At 40.6% G+C, this 20,509-nt stretch overlaps 1 protein-coding gene across 3 annotated transcripts in view; it reads right to left on the reverse strand.

The window, feature by feature from the left end:
• PIP5K1B (phosphatidylinositol-4-phosphate 5-kinase, type I, beta) overlaps positions 1-20,509 on the reverse strand; it is a 309,531-nt gene that overhangs the window by 7,343 nt on the left and 281,679 nt on the right. The window contains exons 13-14 of one of the 3 annotated variants that reach the window (XM_015565016.1): positions 6,824-6,941; positions 3,426-3,632 (exon numbers count right to left, since the gene is read on the reverse strand). In XM_015565016.1, coding sequence (XP_015420502.1) covers positions 3,513-3,632; positions 6,824-6,941 — 238 coding nt within the window. In that variant the 3' untranslated portion in view covers positions 3,426-3,512. Of the gene's footprint in view, positions 1-3,425; positions 3,633-6,823; positions 6,942-20,509 lie in introns of those variants that run through there. The other 2 variants (XM_015565015.1, XM_015565018.1) reach the window with 2 other exon arrangements.

Genomic DNA, 20,509 nt, shown 5'->3' on the forward strand with positions numbered 1-20,509 from the left:
CCAGGCAAGCTGGAGGAAGAGAAAACCAAGCTGGCCTGTGAGGCCATGACACTGAGAAGCGAGGACAGAACACAACTGCCGCAACCTCACAGGCTGTCATCCCATCGCTAATTGTGGGCCTACTGTAACCAAACAGCCAATGTGTCTTTAAACTCCAACTCCAGTTCCCTAAGCTAATCCTTAAACAGTAGTTTAATACTGTTTGTTTAAAGTAAAATCCTCCTGGTAACCTCCCAATCCAGCCTGACGGGTTGCTTCATCATTTTGAAGCTTGTATCGCTCGTTTCAGTACAGGAAACACTTCTAGGTGCCGTGGGGTTCAGGCCGTGCGATTCTTTTCTTTGTTTTTCTTTCCAGGATTTCCAACTACTTAAGGGGACCAAGCATTTCTAGAGATTAAAAAGGGGGGGGGCTATTTTGGCCTTTCTGAAATCTCATTTCTCAACAAGTGGTCAGATAGTGGAAGGACGTGGCGTTCTGGTTAAATGCCCTCCAATCCAAAGGCAGTGCTTTCCTCTTCCTACTTTGCTCTCACTAAAATGTACCGAAAACCTCAGCAGCGTTTTTGTTTTTGGGTCAGTGGGGAATCTTGTTCTCTGCTGAGAGGCAATAGAATTGCCACTGTTTCAAATGAACACCCCTTGCAGCAGCCAACACCGGTCAGACCAGGAGGGACGAGAGACACCTGATACTTCACGTATATGCCATTCACACCACGCCAACCGAGTCCAATCCAGAAGTGCCATTTCTCTTGTCAGAAAGTTCCGCTGAATTTTCTAAGACACCCTGACCTAATTTAAAATGTTTTCCTTCTTTTTCTCATACATAACATGATAAGCTGTTCATTCAGTATTTTCACTTCTCTGCCACCCTGTCCCATGATCAAAGAGTGCTGTTAGCCACCCTAAGGACACGCTCAGTAATCAGGCCATCCAGCAGCGGCACATCAGAGCGCCATCTCCAACTCCAGCATGCCTGAAAAGTGGCTTAGCTCTTTCTTCTCCTTTGCCCGTAGCTATCTTTGCACTTCAAATAGCCGTTGTGCAGACACACATACCTGAATGAAACTATATATTATTGGGAGGATGATAATATGTAAAAAGAAAGGACATATCCTCGGGACTAAATAACAGAGGCAAGAAAGTCACTCTTGAGTAGCAGCCATCTTTCAGTTTTCCATATTTAAAAAGTGATCCTGTCTCTCTCGCTTACCTATCCATCCCCAGCTAGTCACCCACAACATTTTTCTGCTGCGATGACTTGGTTAGTTGTTCCTCTTCCCCTTAACACCAAATTGCATTCTACACCAGGCAACGAAGCTGCCTCAGTAACTGAAATAACAGCTACCTCGACCATGTCAGTGCCGTAGAATGTCGGATTATTCAAACAGTGGACTCTACTAAGACCGCATGATTGCCCATTTTAAGTCAATAGAGCCTGTTCATCTCTATTGTATTCTTTTAAATACCCTAATCTGTGTCATCAACTCAAAATTTCAATGGAAAACACATCTCTGGTTCCGGGATAAAATCATCTTCTGAAACACCTCCCTTGATTTGAATATTTGCAAATGATTCAGACAGCCTGAAACTCGGCAGCGATTTTCAACCTTCTTCATCTCATGGCATACATAAACCCGGTACTAAAATTCTGTAGCACACTAAAAAAACAAAATGTATTTTTTGGTTGATCTGACCAAATATAGGTATGATTTTCATTCGTTCACACTGGACAGCTATTGTGTTGGCTGTTGTCATTTTTTCATTTGATAATCTAAGGGAAAGTGGTCAGTGCCCCTGACTAAATAGTCAGGTATTACATGTTTTAAACATTCTTGAAGCGTACAGTTGAAAAGCGCTGGTCTAGAGTATAGAGGTGAATTGCCTTTTCAGAGCAGTGCAGATAGCTAGGGACATGGAGCCTGAACCAAATGTTTTAATAAGGGCAGTGGAATAATGAGCTAAGGTACCCTATCCTTTTAATTTTATGTCAAATCACAGGAGACAGCAGGATAGCTGGCCTAATTTACATACACATATGTGGGGCGATCCTTAAAAGAAATTTCAGATGTTATCTCGTGTGCATAAGTCATTTGCGGTTAAACGATATCTTTTTAAAGGGGTATAAACAGTATTGTCCATTAGTACAAATAGTAGCACCCGGGGATTAGGTCACAAGGACCAAGAGAGAAATGCAGTATCTTAAAGGGGGAGAAACATTACAGGAGAAATCTGAGTACGTTTGGTTACAACACCGAACACAATGTCACCACAGAAGGCTCCAAGTCCCCTTCAGGTAAGGGTGGCTCTGATTAAGAGAATTCAAATTGTGTCAAGAGGCAGGAGAGACAAAGCTGTTTCCCTTAGGTGTTTTTCCTTTCCACTCTCTCTTTCATAGTCTTGAAGCAAATAAAAATACTGAAGGGAGGTTACTGGACTGTATCCTTTCAGATCTGGAAGGGCATACAAAATAATAAATCTCCAGCAGGAAAACATACCCTAGAGTTACAAGGTAATGGTGCAGAACTTCCTAGATATGTTGCTATCAAATTTAAGTTTATTGTGAAAGTTTAGGTGGAATATGTGATGAAACAGTGGAATTTGGAGAAATGACTGTACCTACTGTGGACAAGCCTAGTCTGCAGCACCTTGTAATTTAGAATAAGTCACAGGTGGTCAGAGCTGGAAGGGGTCTTAGAGATGGTTTAATGATCCATTTTATAGATGAGAAAACTGAGGCACCCATAGAGTGACTGATTAATTCAACGTCAATGATGAATGAGAGGCAGAGACAGGCATAGAATCCAGATGTCTATTTGTAATTAATTCACTTCCCATTTGGCTCTGCAATAGGTGAAGGGACTAATTTGAAGGACCAGAACAACTGTAGGGGCTACCATTTTTGGGGATCCATGAGCTCCAACTATTTTCCTATTAATACTGAGGTGTTATTTGCCTTTTCATTCTCACTCCCTGTCACGGGTGTACATGTGAAGTACAATGATGTGCCATTCTGCAACAGACTAATGTAGGAACATATGAGAGGCCAGCTTCTGTTAAGTCACACATTAGGGATTGCAAAAATGTAAAATGATGCCACTCTCCTCACTAAATTTATTTTTGTTCTGGATTACATAGTTATTTTCATAAACATTTAATAGAGTTATTATTTTAAATGAATTAATAACATTTAAATACTTTCTCATTTTAATTTTTAAAAAAATTATCTTTATTGTTCAGAGTATTATCAGTTTAATTTTTAACTATGAACTTACATACAGAAAAACTCTTGGGTTCCTCAGTAACTTTTAAGATTATAAAGGGGTCCTGAGATCAGAAGGTTTAAGAATGACTTTACTAGAACCATAAAAAAATAGAAAGGAAACAATGATTAAAGTGGAATTGTACAAAAACCATTCTCGACATAAAACCTCAACTCTTTCCTTTTTGGGCTGCATCTCTCACTCTTAAAAGCATGACTGAACGTGATGGATGTGGGACTTGTGTCAATCATCAGTAACAAGTACAGCGATTGGGTGCTGCATGGTTCCACGTGTAGGTGGGGCTGGATTGGACTGTCCGCTCTGCCATCTGCCAGCTCAGAGAGCTGATGAGGTGCTTCGGTCTCCTTATCTGCATGAATGGAGACACATGTAACACCCACCTTCATGAAAGAGCTACTGTAAGACCAGCACCAGGACAGTGCCTGGCCGAGGTCACATGCTTAGTTTGGCTATTATTATTATTATTATTATTATTCAAAACGCTATGCTCTTCCAACAATACCAGACTGTTTCCCTCACACCATTCTTCTTGAACATTCTCATTCTGTATTGAAATTTAAAAAGAACCAATGCTTAGTAACCCAAGTTGTCTCTGTATCCTCTGTTTTTTGTGCTGTGTTTGTTACCTTGTTGTCTGACTTTGGATGCACCTTTTAGCTTCTCTAGTTCTAATTTGCATATTGCAAAGGAAGCATAATTCCTAATCCAGGCAGCAGTTAAGAGTGTGGCTCAGGGCTAGTGTTTACTGGCTGCATAACCAGGACAAATTGCATCATCTCCATGAGCCTTAATTTCCTTATCTGTAAAAAGTAGAAGCTAGTAACCACATCTGCCTCATGTTGTGAGAATTAAATAAGTTAATATATATAAAGTATTTAGAACAGTGTCAGGCATGTAGGAAACACTCAAAAATGTTTCACAGCTTATTGTTATTAGCTACAAAATGAGCCTAGATCAGTTTTTCTCCAACCTTGGGGAGAAAAATTTCCACTATCTTGTTGCTCTCTCCATACATTGACTCCCCTCTGCCTTCCCTTTCCTGTCCTGTCCTCCAGTGCTTCTGAACCACAACAAAAGCTGAGCTGGGAAAACTGGTCAGCAGACCACACCAGCCAGCTAACCACCACCACCTTCTCTTTCAGTTTCCAACCCCCATGATTCCTTTTTATCTACTTGACCCTCAACTGTTCTCTATACAATCAGTGATGGATCCTGCAGCTTTTCCCTATGGCTTCTGAGGCAAGCGCCATCCTTTGCTGAAATGCTTTGCTTTCAATATCAAAGACATAAAACAAGAAAATTAAACCTTAATAAAACCAGTTAAGAAGCAGTGTTCTCATAGATGAAACTGATGGTTACCAAGGAGGAACAAAATGATTAATAAGGCAACTTTTCTACCAAAGGACTAAGGGATAATGGAAAAGGAACTGGTACTGGCAATGCCATTTAACCACCTTGTGATCTTACATCCCACTCAGCAGTATCACACTCCCTCGGCTGGTGCAAATCCGCACAAGTGGCTCATGAAGATGAGGATTCACATGGTCTTTCATTTCAGCTTTCTTGGTTTCTACTTTCAGATGTAACAAAACTTAGCATGAGACCAAAAAAGTAATGTATATATTTTTTCCTATAATTTCTTATCTTCTTGGTTATGGAGAGGAACCAACTCTTCTGTGAAGATTTTGCAATGTACACATACCTTACTTTTTAAAAGTGTGAAGAGGAGCATTGCTTAGTGGGAAAAAATTCTGTTTGCCACAACCAGGATGTGCAGGGGTTGTTAAAAAAAACTCTTCCATAATATTTTTATCTGGAGAGGGAGCTGCTATTTTATATAGCGGGTCTTCATGGAAAACCTCTCTGAGAAGGAGATGTTGGGAAGAGACCTGAAGGAAGTGAGGGAATAAGCATGGGACAGCTGAGAAGGTGTCCAGTAGTCAGTGCAGAGGCCCTGAGCAAAAACATGCTTGGTCTGAAGAGCACGAAGGAGGCCGGTGTGGCTGGCACAGCATCGGAGAGGAGGATAGAGGCGGGGGGCGGAGGTCAGAGAGGCGGGGAGACCAGACTGGAGAGGGCCTTGAGGACTGTGGAGTTGACTCCAGGAGAAATAGGGGGACATTAGAGGGCTTTGGACTGAGGAGTAAAATTTTGGGTGACTGAAGTTCTGCAGAGTACACCTAGAAAACGCAGTGCCATGTTGGGGAATGTGGAGAAGCACAAAATGAGGTGGGAGATATGCTACTATGAGACAGTGGTGTCGTTTCCCGACGTCGAGCTGGCACACGAAAAGGGATGTGGTATATGGGCTCAGGTTTGGCAAAACTTTAAAAAGCAGAAAATTCTAAATCAACATTTCCTTGTCCCATGAGATTTGGTGCAGGTGTATAAGGACGTGGAGAATGAGAATGAGATGTACTTTTCAGGGGAAGTACTCACTCTCCTCGTTTACAGTCTTGAGTATTGTTCTAGGCCTCATCTAACAATCCAGTTATGCCTCTAGAGCAGGGGTGGGCAAACTTTTTGACTCGAGGGCCACAGTGGGTTCTTAAACTGGACTGGAGGGCCGGAACAAAAGCATGGATGGAGTGTTTGTGTGAACTAATATAAATTCAAAGTAAACATCATTACATAAAAGGGTATGGTCTTTTTTTTTTTAGTTTTATTCATTTCAAACGGGCCGGATCTGGCCCGCAGGCAGTAGTTTGCCCATGGCTGCTCTAGAGCAATGGTTCTCAACCTGTGGATCTTGACCCTTTGGGGGTCGAACGACCCTTTCACAGGGGTCGCCTAAGACCATCGGAAGACACATATATAATTACATATTGTTTTTGTGATTAATCACTATGCTTTCATTATGTTCAATTTGTAACAATGAAATTGGGTGTCACAACATGAGGAACTGTATTAAAGGTCGTGGCATTAGGAAGGTTGAGAACCACTGCTCTAGAGACAATCTGAGGGACACTAAAGGGTGTCCACACACATGGTCACTGTGAGGTGGGCAGGGCAGGCGTTATTTCTCTTCTTTGGCAAATAAGGACACACAGCCTGAGAGGTCCCTGCCCAGATCACACAGCTGCTTGGTGACTACGGAGGGAGGGAGCGAACCAAGATTCTGGATGCTGAATTCAGGTTCTTCCCACAACCCCCCTTGGTGCCTCTCAGGGTACCAAGGTTTCAAGGCAGTCTCCCTCAAATGAAGAGTCACACACAAGGCAATACAGTTGAGTCAAAGATGACATTACTTGGGGAAAAACACCTAGGAGCTGCACTTTGCTTGGCATTAGGGCATCTGCCCTTTTATTACACCTGGTGATTTAGTATCTTACCCTAGATAGTACTCTTGTGTAATGTTCTATGTGAATGGTGGGAAAACATGGCTTGTGAAAAGCCGCACCATTTGTAGAAGAGACAGGGTGCCACTGTTTCTTTGAACACCCAAGCATGCCTGGTCTTACAGAACTTGTTCCGTGTAAACCATGACCTGTATCCATTTGTAAACCCGCAGGGAAGGGGAAGGAACTAGAAATTACTTACTAAATAAACATCGAGCACGGAGGCGTTATCGTCCTGCATTTCCAGAGCATTGGGCTCAGAAGTCAAGTAGATGGTCCCCTCTTCCGAGGTAAATGTTGAACTGGAAGGTAACCCTTTACTGGAGAAATAAAGAAGAGTAATGATGAGCGTGTGACCTCCAGAACAAAACCCGAGGACACCTCCCAAATTGTAGTTGAGCAGGCTAGGAAAGGTTTTAGGGATACAACTTTTTTTTTTTTTTTTGAGCGTTTGAAGGAAATATGGTTACACCTGAGATGTGCTCACTTGACTTTAAATAATTTGGTTTGACTTATAGTGAATTTTCTGTCTCCTTCGGTATATGAAACATTTCTTACATTTCTGAGAGGTGATCTGTGGGTCCCAGGCCTTGTCAGGGAGAATTACTGTGACTGTCCAGGACCGCTGTCATCTTTGACTTTGAATAGTTGCTTCTCGATGCTTACGTTTCCCTCTCACAGTATTACTCATGCTTTGCTAGTTTATAGAAGGTAACCTTGTGCATAGTTGGCATTGATGATTTCTTTCTATTGTTTTTTTCCTTTTTTCTTCTTTTTGGCAAGAAAGGTTTAACCACGGCCAAGGTTCTGAAACTTCGGTGTGCATCAGAAGCCCCCGGAGGGCTGATTAAACCCACTTTCCCAGGCCCCACCCTCCAGAGTTGCTGACTCAGTGGGAGCCCATGGGTTTGTGTGTCTAACAAGCTCCCAGGTGATGCTCATGCTGCTAGTCCAGTGATGGCGAACCTATGATGCACGTGTCAGAGGTGACACGTGAACTCATTTTTTTGGTTGATTTTTCTTTGTTAAAAGGCATTTAACTATATAAAATAAATATCAAAAATATAAGTCTTTGTTTTACTATGGTTGCAAATATCAAAAAATTTCTATATGTGACCTGGCACCAGAGTTGTTAGGGTTTTTCAAAATGCTGACAGGCGAGCTCAAAAGGTTCGCCATCACTGTGCTAGTCCAAGGCCTACACTGTGAGTGGCAATGAATTACATAAACACATAAATGAATCTCATGAATACCGAGCGTGTACTTTGTGAGGGTAGCCTAAATGTACCCTTAGTAACAACAAAAGCCCAAGTCATATCGAAGAGTCATTTATGAAGGGAAACCCCCATGTTTTGTCATGATACCAGTGCTTGCTGTTTAGGTAATCGGTCCATTTTCATAGTATTTAAATTGGGGATTAAGTTAAGGGCTCAGAAATGCACAATCTTTTCCCCGCTGAAATGAAAGTTATGTTTTTAACCTGTGGGAATTTGCCACGTGGCGGTTTTGTGGGAGCAAAATATCTGCAGACAATGGTGGAAGAGTGTGATATTGGTGTTAGAGGAGATGGGGAACTAACTTTGGCAGTGGCCTGTGGCTGTCCCTGGGCAGTAAGTAGGGCTGAGACCAGGAGTGTGGGAGACTGGCTTCCACTCTCACCTCCCCTGTTACCAGGGCCTGTCCCCTTCTGGGCTCCACTCAGAGCTCACCCCTCATTGAAAACCCCCATCTACAGCCATCCTCTGAGTTTCTTGTCTGAGCCTCCCAGGCGGATGGGAGATATTGAAGACATTGTATTCCCCTGCCCTTTCCCATTCTATTTCTGTATTTATCTAGTAGTTGAAGACATGTGAAATAGTTAGAAGTCCTGACCTTTACAGTATCAAAAATTCTTTATGAAAAGAATTGTGTGATCTTAATAAATCACGTTCAGCCCGGCTGGCATGGCTCAGTGGTTGAGCGGTGACCTATGAATCAACAGGTCATGGTTCGATTCAGGGCACATATGTCTTAAAAAAAGAAATCATGTTCATTATAAAGAAAATTATAAGAATACAGACCAGTGCTAAGAGGAAGTGAAGGGAGGAATCTCCCATAAGTCTTCCAGTTGATGGTATTTGAGAATGTGGGAATCAAAGAACTAAAACCACTTCACTTTTGGCTTGATACGTTTTCTCCTAAATTCTGGACACAGTATAAGAAGTTCTCTCTCTTTAAAAAAAAAATCTTTATTGATTTCAGAGAGGAAGGGAGAGGGAGAGAAAGAGATAGAAACATCAATATGAATTCCCCACACTGGGGATCGAGCCTACTACACGGGCATGTGCCCTGACCCGGAATTGAACCGTGACCTCCAGGTTCATAGGTTGAAGCTCAAGCACTGAGTCATGTCAATCAGGCTAGAAGTTCTCTTGCTGATCAAAAACCTAAGATGGGTTATACAATATGGGAAACAGTCTGCTCCAATGGATTTTAAAGAGCAGGGTGAATGTGGCTTCCCCCCATCTAGCTGTTGAGTTTGTTATAAACCTTCACAGATTTCTTGGGTTAAGTAAACCACCAGTTTTCAAGGGCTGCTATTTTGAGAGGCACTGTGTAGCAATAAACATGACCCAGGTTATTTTTTGGATCAAAACAATGATGCAGTTATGGACTTTATTTGACTTTTGCCTTTTAGCTGTTAAAATGCCATTCACTACTCCTGTGGGTACAAAATGATCCTGCTGGTTAAGCTTTATGAGAAAGATAAATTATTTATCTACTTAAACCTCAAAACTAAAAACAAGATGATCAGAAAATATGTAATTGTGGTGTGCCTCTGCGTTTTTATTTCTATTTTTTAGGGGGGGGGCATTTGAGTTTATATGTAATTAAATAAACATCGAATGCAGTGGTTATCAACCTTGGCTGCACATTAGAATCACCTGGGAATTTTTAAAAAATCCTGACTTCTGGGCCCAGGATTTTTAAAAGATTCCCAGGTGATTCTAATGTGCAGCCAAGGTTGAGAACCACTGCTCTAATGGATTATTTTGTAAACATATAATTTATTTGATGAGATTCAAAACTAAATTTTCCCCTTCTTGTCTGAGTGTTTAGTTATTAATCTTATCGATATCCCTCCTAAGATTAAGGGGATTACTGAGAATATTCTAGAAGTGCTTTTCTTTTTAAAATTATTTAAATGGCACTACTTGTAGTGTAAAATAAAAAGTCATCCTCCTCTTTCTACTGACCTCTTGTGACCCAGAGATTCACCTCCCCAGAAGCAAACCCAGTTTGCAAATATTTTTCAATCTAATATTTATCTTTTATTTTTGGAAACTAGGAGTAAGCTACTAGCCTGTTTAAGGTAACATTAAAATATAAAAGAAACCTAGAGTATTAATAGGTACATTTATGAATTATTTTAGTTAAAATTCAATATGATTACAGAAAAAAGAAATACCCAATTTCTTTAGTATCACATCGTCAAAATTTGATAAAATCTAATAGGCTTATTTAAAAAAAGACCACATTGCTATTTACACTGTTTTCCACGTGTATTAAAATAGTTTCCTGTCTTAGTAAGTAGAATGTTCTGAGCATTAAGTTTGGGGACAAAAATGAGACTCACAGGGACTTGTATCAGATTATTTAGAGAACTCATAATGCACTTTAGAAATAGGTAAAGGATCTGAATAGACATTTCTCCAAAGAAGATATATTTGCAGGGGAATGCAAATCAAAACCACTATGAGATGGCACTTTGTATCCACTAGGATGGCTGTAATAAAAAAGACAAGTGTTGGAAAGAATGTGAGAAATTGGAGACCTCCTGCATTGCTGATGAGAATGTTAAGTGATTCAGCTACTTTGGAAAACCGTTTCATGAGTCCTTAAACCATTTGAGCCAGCAATTTTACTCCAAGGTATATATCCAGTAAAAACAAAAGAGATTTTTTGAGGTTGAGTTATTGCTAAATTAAGAAATAGGGAATTCCCACAAAAAAAGTTTCCCACCACTTCTTATGAGAAACCAGAACAGCTGGAAACTCTGAGTAGCTATGAGGTTGTGGCTGCTCCCTTTAAACTGGGCATGTCCCCTCCAGTTCACTAAGGTCCCCACTACTCTCCTCTGCATTATACTGGGCCTGTTCTACTTTGCATCGTCTCTGTCTGGCCCCTCTGTGTACCTCTCAGCCCACCACTTCACCTCACAGATGAGGAAGCTGAGGCCCAGGGAGGTGCAGTGGCTTGCCCAGGGTCACATTGAATACAGATTTGCCAAATCCAAGGCAGCTAAGCCAATGTGCTTAGGAACTTGAAAATAATCATATAAACTAGCAAAAAACAAATGCAGTATATGATGCTTGATGTGAACTTGGTGATTTTTGTTGTCTTGAGAAGAGTAAAGATGGGCCGAAAAGGTTGAGAAAAAATAAGTAGGTAGAATACGCTTTACAAAGCAACATTGTTTGTAGTCATAATGTCTTTATTATGTTAAATTATAAACTGGGTGTTTTATAAACAAATGAAATTCAATGATCACAGTTTGAAACTTTGCATATTATTTATTGTTTTGTACTTATAAGATACATATGTTTCAGTACAAATTTTCTTTTTAAAAATTTATTGTGCTCACCACCAAAAGTGTAGGCTCCTTCGATCACCCCTTTACCATCTTCATCCTTCTCTCGTCCCATTTCCCCCTGGTAGCCATCATAGTATTGTCTATGTCTATGAGTTTGTGTGTTTTGTTTGTTTGTTCTTTCTGTTTTATATCCCACATATGAGTGGGGGTTCTTGTCCTTTTCCGTCTGACTTGTTTCACTTAGCATGATGCTCTCAAGATCCATCCATGTTGTTGTAAAATTGCAACATTTCATCATTTTTTATGGCTGAGTAGTATTCTACTTTATGCATGTACCACATCTTCTTCATCCAGTCATCTGCCAAAGGACACTTAGGTTGTTTCTATGTCTATTATGAATAAGTGTTTTCAAAATTTTGGGGTAGATACCCAGAAAAAGGTTTGCTGGGTTATATGGTAGCTCTATTTTTCTTTTTGTTATTTTTATTTTGGTAGCTCTATTCTTTTTTCTTTTAAAATATATTTTATTGATTTTTTACAGAGAGGAAGGCAGAGATAGAGAGTTAGAAACATCGATGAGAGAGAAACATCGATCAGCTGCCTCCTGCACATCTCCTACTGGGGATGTGCCCGCAACCCAGGTACATGCCCTTGACCGGAATCGAACCTGGGACCTTTCAGTCCTCAGGCCGATGCTCTATCCACTGAGCCAAACCGGTTTCGGCAGGGTAGCTCTATTCTTAATATTTTTGAGGACTATCCATATTGTCCCATAGTGGATACACCAATTTACATTCCTACTAGCAGTGTACCAGAGTTCTCATTTCTCCAACTTATTTTTTGTCTTAGTGATAGTCTCTTTCTAACAGGTGTGAGGTGGTATCTCATGGTTTTGATTTGCATGTACCTTACAGCCAGTTAAGTATCTTTTTATATATTTGTTGGCAATTTGTCTTCTGTCAGTCTGTGTATTTTTAGGTCCTTTGCCCATTTTTAATTGGATTGTTTGTTTTTTGTTGAGTTGTATTAGTTCTTTATAGATTTTGGATATTAGCTCCTTATTGGAGGTACCATTTGCCAATATCTTCTCCCATTTATTTGGTTGCCTTTTTGTTTTGCTGATGGTTTCTTTTGCTGTGCAGAAACTTTTTCGTTTGATATAGTCCCATTCATTTATTTTTGCTTTTACTTCCCTTGCCTTTGGGGGTCAAGTTCACAAAAACCCCTTCAAAACCAAGGTTCATAAGGTTAGTACCTATATATTCTTCTTTGTATTTTATTACTTTAGGTCTTGTTATCAAGTCTGTAATCCATTTTGAGTTAATTTTCATGTACAGGGTTAGAGAACAATTTAGTTTCATTCTTTTGCATGTGACTTTGCAATTGTTCCAACACCATTTATTGAAAAGGCTTTCCTTTCCCTGTTGTATGTTTGTGGCTCCTTTGTAAAAAAATTAGTTGCCCATATATGTATTTATTTCTGGGCTGTCAATTCTGTTCCATGGGTCTGTGTATGTATTTTTTCCCCAATATAATACTGTTTTGATTATTGTAGTTTGGTAATATAATTTGAAGTCAGGGAGTGTGATATCTCCAGAAAGCAAGATATTCTTGTTCCTCAAAAAAATTAAAAATAGAACTACCATATGATCCAGCAATCCCATTTCTGGGTAGTTATGCCAAAGAATTGAAAGCAGACTCTCAGATATTTGCTCACCTAGTGTTTTAGACTGAATTGCTTCTCTCTCCTCACCCCCAAATTCATATGTTAAAGTCCTAACCTCTAGTACCTCAGAATGTGCCTGTTTTTGGTGATAGGGTCTTTAAATAGGTAATTAAGGTTACATGAGATAATTGGGGTGTGCTGTAATCCAGTATGACTGGTGTCCTTATAAAAAGAGGAGATTAGGACAAAGCCACACAGAGAAAGGACTGTGTGAAGACAGCCATCTACAAGCTATCGAGAGAGGTCTCACAAGAAACCAACTCTGCTGACACCTTGATTTTGGACTTCCAGCCTCCAGAACTGTGAGAAAATAAGTGTCTGTTGTTTAGGCCACTTAATCTGTGGTACTTTGTTATGGCAGCCTTAGCAAACTAACACACCCATATTCACAGTTGCCAATAGGTGGAAGCAATGCAAGTGTCAATTGATGGATGAATGGATAAACACAAATGTGTTATTACATTCCATGGAACATTATTTAGTATTTTATAAGGGAGAATATTATATTAAGTGAAAGAAGCCTGTCATATAAAGATAAATATTATATAATTCCATTTATATGCAGGACCTAGAGTAGTCAAATTCATAGAATCAGGAAGTAGAAAAGGGTGGTGGTAGCTGGGGAATAGAGAGTCATTAATAGGTGTAGAGTTTCTGTTTTGCAAAATGAAAAGAGTTCTGGCAATTGTTTGTACAACACTGTCATTGTACTTGATATTACTGAATTGTGCACTTAAAATGGCTAAGATGGTAAATTTTATACTATGTGTATTTTACCATAATTATACAAAGCAATATTTTAAAATAACAAATATCTAATACTTAACAAGAAGAAAGCTATTTCAGCTTCTACTAGTTTAATTCTTAAACAAGATGACATATATGAAAAACTCTGTAAAATAGCCCTATGTAATTATGCATTTGTATGGTAAAGTCCCAGTAAGTATATTCTGAATAATCTGACTTATTAACATGTCTTGGCATTGAGTGAAAGCTACATAACCATTTCATTAATCCCCATATTTGTTACCCTCATTATTCAGTATGAACTGAGTGAGATTGGAGCACAGAACTGGCATGTCACTTCCCTAAAAATCTTAGATTGGGCACTGTCTGCCACCTGAGAAAGGATAAGAGTACATTTTCAGGAAACAGACACCTGAGCTGATAACGCATGACAGGCAGAGCATGAACTTTGGAATCAGATCATTCACCTTTGAATTCTGGCTCTTGTACGTAATATGTGTGATATTGGGTGCATTTCTTAACCCTTCTGAGTTCTAGTTTCCCACATGTAAAATGATACTATGGAATGTGCATGGTTATGGAATGATTCGTGATAATGAACATGACACAAACACCCACATAGGTGCTACAATGTAGCAGAGATCAAAATAAAAAAAATATTTGCCTCATGGAATTTACATAGTACTGAGGAAGACAATGAGATAAATACGTAAAATATATAGTTATGTTGCTCCGAAGTGCTAAAGAGAAAAATAAAACATGGAAAAGAGACAGAAGTGAGTGAGTGGCTTAGTCAAACTCTCCTTGTTTGGTCATGGGAGTTTGCAGGATCTCAGACCTGAGTCAGACACTAGTCAAGCACATATATGTCCCCTACACTACAAAGGATGTCACTCAAGCAAGCCCCTTTAGCTGGGCTGGGACAGGTGCCCCACTCCCTGCTTGGTCTCTAACTACTTGGAAAGGCCGCAGGTGGGTGGACAGCTAATGACTGCAGAACTGGTTTTGACCACTTCCTTTGAAAGCCCCGAGGTCTCACACCTTGCTGTTGGTTTGGGCCTCAGCAGAAACTGATAGTAAAAATATTTCATTTTAACAGAATGTTGTGTTACTTTGAGCAAAGAGATTAGTAGAGCTTATACACACTCTTGAAGATAAAGGTGCATTTTTTCCTAATCAAGAAACCTGCACATAGGGCATAAAGTGTTATTTGGGTTTAGGAACCTTTACACTTAAATGTGTGTGTCCATTGCTACTTAAAAAGTTAATGAAATGTACGTATTAATAGAGGAGGGAGATAATACAAGAATAAACCATCCAACCCCAGTAAATACATCCAGAGCCTTCCTTGATGACACCCCAGGAAATAAAGGTAATAAGATGTGTTCTGAAAAGGATTTTCACTTAAGTGTGCTGGTCAATTTCGTGTTTGTTTTCGTCAGTCCTGGCATTGGAGAAGATTCCTACTATTGTGCTGTTTTCTTACTGTACTGTTGGCTCGCTGGGCCCAAGCCTATTTGAAATCAATTTCTAATTTCTCTGGCTGGGAGTTCCCCAGATTCCATGTTAGGGGTAACTTATATAAGCGAGGACACTTCTCTTGGGGAGGAATGCCCTCAAAACCTAGGGGCCCTGACATTCTTTAGTCTCGTAGCTTGGGACAATCCACTTCTGGAAGTGGTCTTAAAGACGAGACTTTAAAAGTCTGGCTGTCTGCCTGGGTTCTGCACCACCAAGTTTTGCCACAGCTTCCTCAGTTCAGACTGTCGGAAGGCTAATTGCACCTGATGTGCAGCAAAGCTCTCAGGAAGCGTGATCTGCCAGTTCTGTTCTTCCCCTGCACACGCAGAGCGGCCAGTCCTCATTCAGCGGCTCTGTGCTCTGCTGTCTGCACGGGTGCAGGCTTGTCACAGGTTGGGGGGACTTCATGTCCTCCGAGCACTGTCTCGGGGAGCAGACATTAATGGTCCTCTGATGCCACACAGGCCTCTCTGTCATTTACAAATATGCTCCTTTCTGCTCCCAGCAACATTAGCTTGGCTTCACTGGAGAGCATTAGTCCGGCTGGACTACTGGAAACAGTCATCAATAATGTTACAGCCTGGAACACTCTCATTTCTGTTTGCAGACCGAATGACTGCTTTATAGCTAATTCTCATGGGGCGTTTGCTCAGAGAACATGGGGTACAGTCCACAGTTTTTTGTATTTTAAAAGTCGTCCTCTCACTGCCTTAATTTCTTAAAGAAATAACATTGCAATATATTATGTGATAGAGAAGACTTATGATGACATTAATAACCTCCTGCCCCTACTCCCATTAACCCTAGGGGGGGCAGCTCCTTTTATGACTTCCTTTTAGCTCTTCTGGTGGGTTCCTTCATATCTCTTTCTCCCCATTATAATATATTTTTAATTTGAATTTATTGGGGTGACATTGGTTAATAAAATTATATAGGTTTTAGGTATACACTTCTATAATACATCATCTGTATATTGTATTATGTGTTCACCACCCCAAGTCAAGTCTCTTTCCATCACCATTTTTCCTCCCTTCCCCCTTTTCTACTTCCCCTCTGCCCCCTTTTCTCTGGTAATCACCATACTGATGTCTGTGTCTATGAGTTTTTGTTTTGGCTTAATCCCTTCACTTTTTCCTCCCAGACCCCCAACCCCTCACCCTCTGACAGCTGTCAGTTTGTTCTCTGTATCTATGAGTCTGTTTCTATTTTGTTTGTGCATTTATTTTGTTCATTACATTCCACATATAAGTGAAATCATATAGTGCTTGTCTTTTTCTGATTGCTTATTTCACATAGCATAATACCCCCAGGTCCATCCATGCTGTCATAAAAGATAAGATTTCCTTCTTTTTTACTGCTGAGTAGTATTCCACTGTGCAAATGTACCACAGCTTTTTTGCCTACTCTTCTACTGATGGGCACTTGCGCTGCTTCCAAAACTTGGCTATTGTAAATAACACTGCAGTGAACACAGGGGTCATATATTCCTTTGAATTAGTGTTTTGGGTTTCTTTGTATATATTCCCAGAAGTGGAATTGCTGGGTCACGAGGCAGTTCCATTTTTTTTTTTTTGAGGTACTGCTTTTCACAGTGGCTGCACCAATCCTCATTCCCACTAACAGTGTATGAGGATTCCCTTTTCTCCACAGCCTCACCAACACCTGTTAATTTGTTGATGATGGTCATTCTAACAGGTGTGTGGTGATACCTCATTGTGGTTTTAATCTGATGATTAGTGATGTTGAGCATCTTTGCATATGTATATTGGCCATCTGTATGTTCTCTTTGGAGAAGTGTCTATTCAGGTTCTCTACCAATTTTTTAATTGGAGTGTTTGTTTCTTAGGTGTTGAGTTTTTTAAAGGTCTTTGTAAAATTTGGATATTAATTCCTTATCAAGTGTGTCATTGGCAAATATGTTCTCCCATTCAGGGGGTTCTCTTCATTTTATTCATGGTTTCTTTCACTGTGCAAAAACGTTTTAGTGATATAGTCCCATTTGTTTATTTTTTGTTTCCCTAGCTAGAGGAGATATATCAGAAAAAAAAAACTGCTATGAGAAATGTCTGAGATTTTACAGTTTTGAGTCTAAAATATTTAAGTTTTTAAATCCATTTTACGTTTATTCTTATGTATAGTGCAGTGGTTCTCAACATTCCTAATGTTGCGACCCTTTAATACAGTTCCTCATGTTGTGGTGACCCCCAACCATAAAATTATTTTCGTTGCTACTTCATAACTGTAATTTTGCTACTCATATGAATCATAATGTAAATATCTGATATGCAGGATGTATTTTCATTGTTACAAATGGAACATAATTAAAGCATAGTGATTAATCACAAAAACAATATGTAATTATATATGTGTTTTCCGATGGTCCTAGGCGACCCCTGTGAAAGGGTCGTCCGACCCCCAAAGGGGTCGCGACTCACAGGTTGAGAACCACTGGTACAGTGTAAGAATTTTTTTTTTTTTGCACGTATCTGTCCCATTTTCCCAGCACCATTTATTGAGTAGACTGTCTTTACCCTATTGTATGTTCTTGCCTCCTTTGTCAAGCACTAATCTACCATAAAGGCATGGGTATGTTTCTGGGCTCTCTATCCTGTTGCGTATGTCTGTTTTTATGCCCGTATCATGGTGTTTTGATTACTATGGCCTTGTAGTATAGTTTGATACTAGGTAGCATGATTCCTCCAACTTTGTTCTTTCTCAAGATTGCTGTGGTTATTCGGGGTCCTTTTTGGTTTTACATAAATTTTGGGGTATTTGTTCTAGTTCTGTGAAATACACCATTGATATCTTGATAGGAATTATGTTGAATCTATTGTTTGCTTTGGCTACTATATATTTTGATGATATTGCTCATATATGTGTTTATTTCTTAGCTCTCAATTCTGTTCCATTGCTCTATGTGTCTATTTTTTGCTAATATCATATTGTTTTGAGTACTGTAGTTTTTAAATACAATTTAAAGTCAGGGAATGTGATATCTCCAGAAAGCAAGATATTCTTGTTCCTCAAAAAATTAAAAATAGAATTACCATATGATCTGCAATCCCATTTCTGGGTAGGTATGCCAAAGAATTGAAAGCAGACTCAGATATTTGCTCACCTGGTGTTTTGGACTGAATTGCATCTCTGCCCCCACCCCCCAGATTTATATATTGAAGTCCTAACCTCTAGTACCTCAGAATGTGCCTGTATTAGTAATTAGGTATTTAAATAGGTAATTAGTAATTAGGGTTACATGAGATAATTGGGGTGGGCTGTAATCCAATATGACTGGTGTCCTTATAACAAGAGGAGATTAGGACAAAGACACACAGAGAAAAGACAGCCGTCTTCACAGCATCTGCAAGCTAAGGAGAAAGGCCTCATAAGAAACCAATTCTGCTGACACCATGATCTTAGACTTTTAGCTTCCAGAACTCTGAGAAAATAAATTTCTGTTGTTTAAACCACATAATCTGTGGGAGCTGGGAGAGGGTGAGGTGCCAGTCGGGCTCGGGAATGTCAGTGACACTCCCTGAGTCTGCCCAGACCTCTACACTCTGGCCCAGGAAGCTAACTGCTCAGCATGATGCAAGCTCGGTAGGGTGGGTTGATGGAGAGTCCAGAGCAGGGGTCCTCAAACTTTTTAAACAGGGGGCCAGTTCACTGTCCCTCAGACCGTTGGAGGGCCAGACTATAGTTTAAAAAAAACTATGGACAAATTCCTATGCACACTGCACATATCTTATTTTGAAGTGAAAAAAACAAAACGGGAATAAATACAATATTTGTATTTGCATGGGGCCCGCGGGCCGTAGTTTGAGGACCCCTGGTCCAGAGGGCAGGGCTGTTGCTTTCTCCCAGGCTGCTGCCATCTGGAGGGGAGTGCTCCACCTCAGAAGATGGTGCCTACGGTGTGGGAGAGGGACTCGGCACAGGGGCCTCAGCGTCGGTCCTCACACAACTCTAGTCTGTTCCACCTGCCCTCCCTGCGAGTCCAGGGTGAGTGGCTGCAAATGCTATTCTGTGCATCGGGCCTTTAAGAGGCCGCATGTGTCTCTTGAGGTCTCCTGTCTCTCCCTGGCAGATAATTCCCACTGATTCTCACAACCAGATGTTAGGTGGGCATCTCTTCCTGGCTCTGGGCTGGGGAGCCCAGCTTGGGGTTGAGACCTCACTCTTCTTGGGGGGAGTTTCGCAGCTGAGATATCCCTCTGGAACCTCAGCCACCACCTGTGTAAGCAGGGCCAGCCTTTTTCTCATCCCCATCCTTCCTACCAATCTCAATATAGCTTCTTCAGTAAATCCTTGGCTATAAGACTTCGGATCAGCTATTCTTCAGTCAGTTATTCAGGTTGACTGTTCTATCTGTATTTCAGTTGTAATTCCAGTTTGTCCAGGGAGGAGGTGAGTGTAACATCCACCTCCTCTGTATCTTCCCTTCATATCTTTTGACGAATCTCAGCCTAAGGCAGCATCTATTGATTCCATCTCAAGGACACTGACCCTCCTACTCTGCACTTCCTCCTGACATTGGCTATTTATATGTTATTTTGTTGCTATGAATAATATACTAAATAACCTTTCTATTCCATTAACCACACATTATATCCTTTCTTTGCCCCTGCATTTCTCTTACTTTGTATTAGATACACTTAAAATGTTAGAAGATGTTCAGTCCTAGAGCCACCATGAGCCTGGCTTCTACTTTGTCATGGCTATTACTATTTATATGGTATTTTGAAGTTATAACCAAAATTTTTCTGCTTTGTCCATGGATTGGCTCCAAAATAGAAAATTGATATAATTTATTATGACTGTGTAAAATACTGTTTAATGCCTGACTAGCAGGTAGGGTAACATTTCCTTCTCTGGGTGTAAAGTAAGGTGTTCCTGTATCAAGGTTAAACGGAATCTCTCTCTTTGTTAAACTTTTGCTTAAATTCAGAGAGTGTCTGGACTAAGAGCAGAGGCCTGGATACAAGCCCTGCTTCTCTGGTTATTAGTTGTAACACTGGGCCAGTCCTAAAAGTGAGCTCCTGGTTCCTCATCTCTCTATATAAAAGGCCAATATGCTAAGTGTCCCTCCACCCATCCGACCGGTCCCTATGATGCACACTGATCACCAGGGGGCAGACGCTCAACACAGGAGCTGCCGTGACGTGCACTGGCCATTTACAGAGAAACAGCAGTGCGGACCTGGCACTGACAAAGCAACACTCGGTTTCCCCCAATTGGGACACAGGCCCCGCCACCGCCCCGAGCGACATCCCACCCAATTGCAGCAAATGCAGCCATGGCGCAACATGAGGCCCACAGCCCAG

This window comes from Myotis davidii, unplaced genomic scaffold, assembly GCF_000327345.1.
Source record: "Myotis davidii unplaced genomic scaffold, ASM32734v1 scaffold616, whole genome shotgun sequence".
Taxonomy (NCBI): domain Eukaryota; kingdom Metazoa; phylum Chordata; class Mammalia; order Chiroptera; family Vespertilionidae; genus Myotis; species Myotis davidii.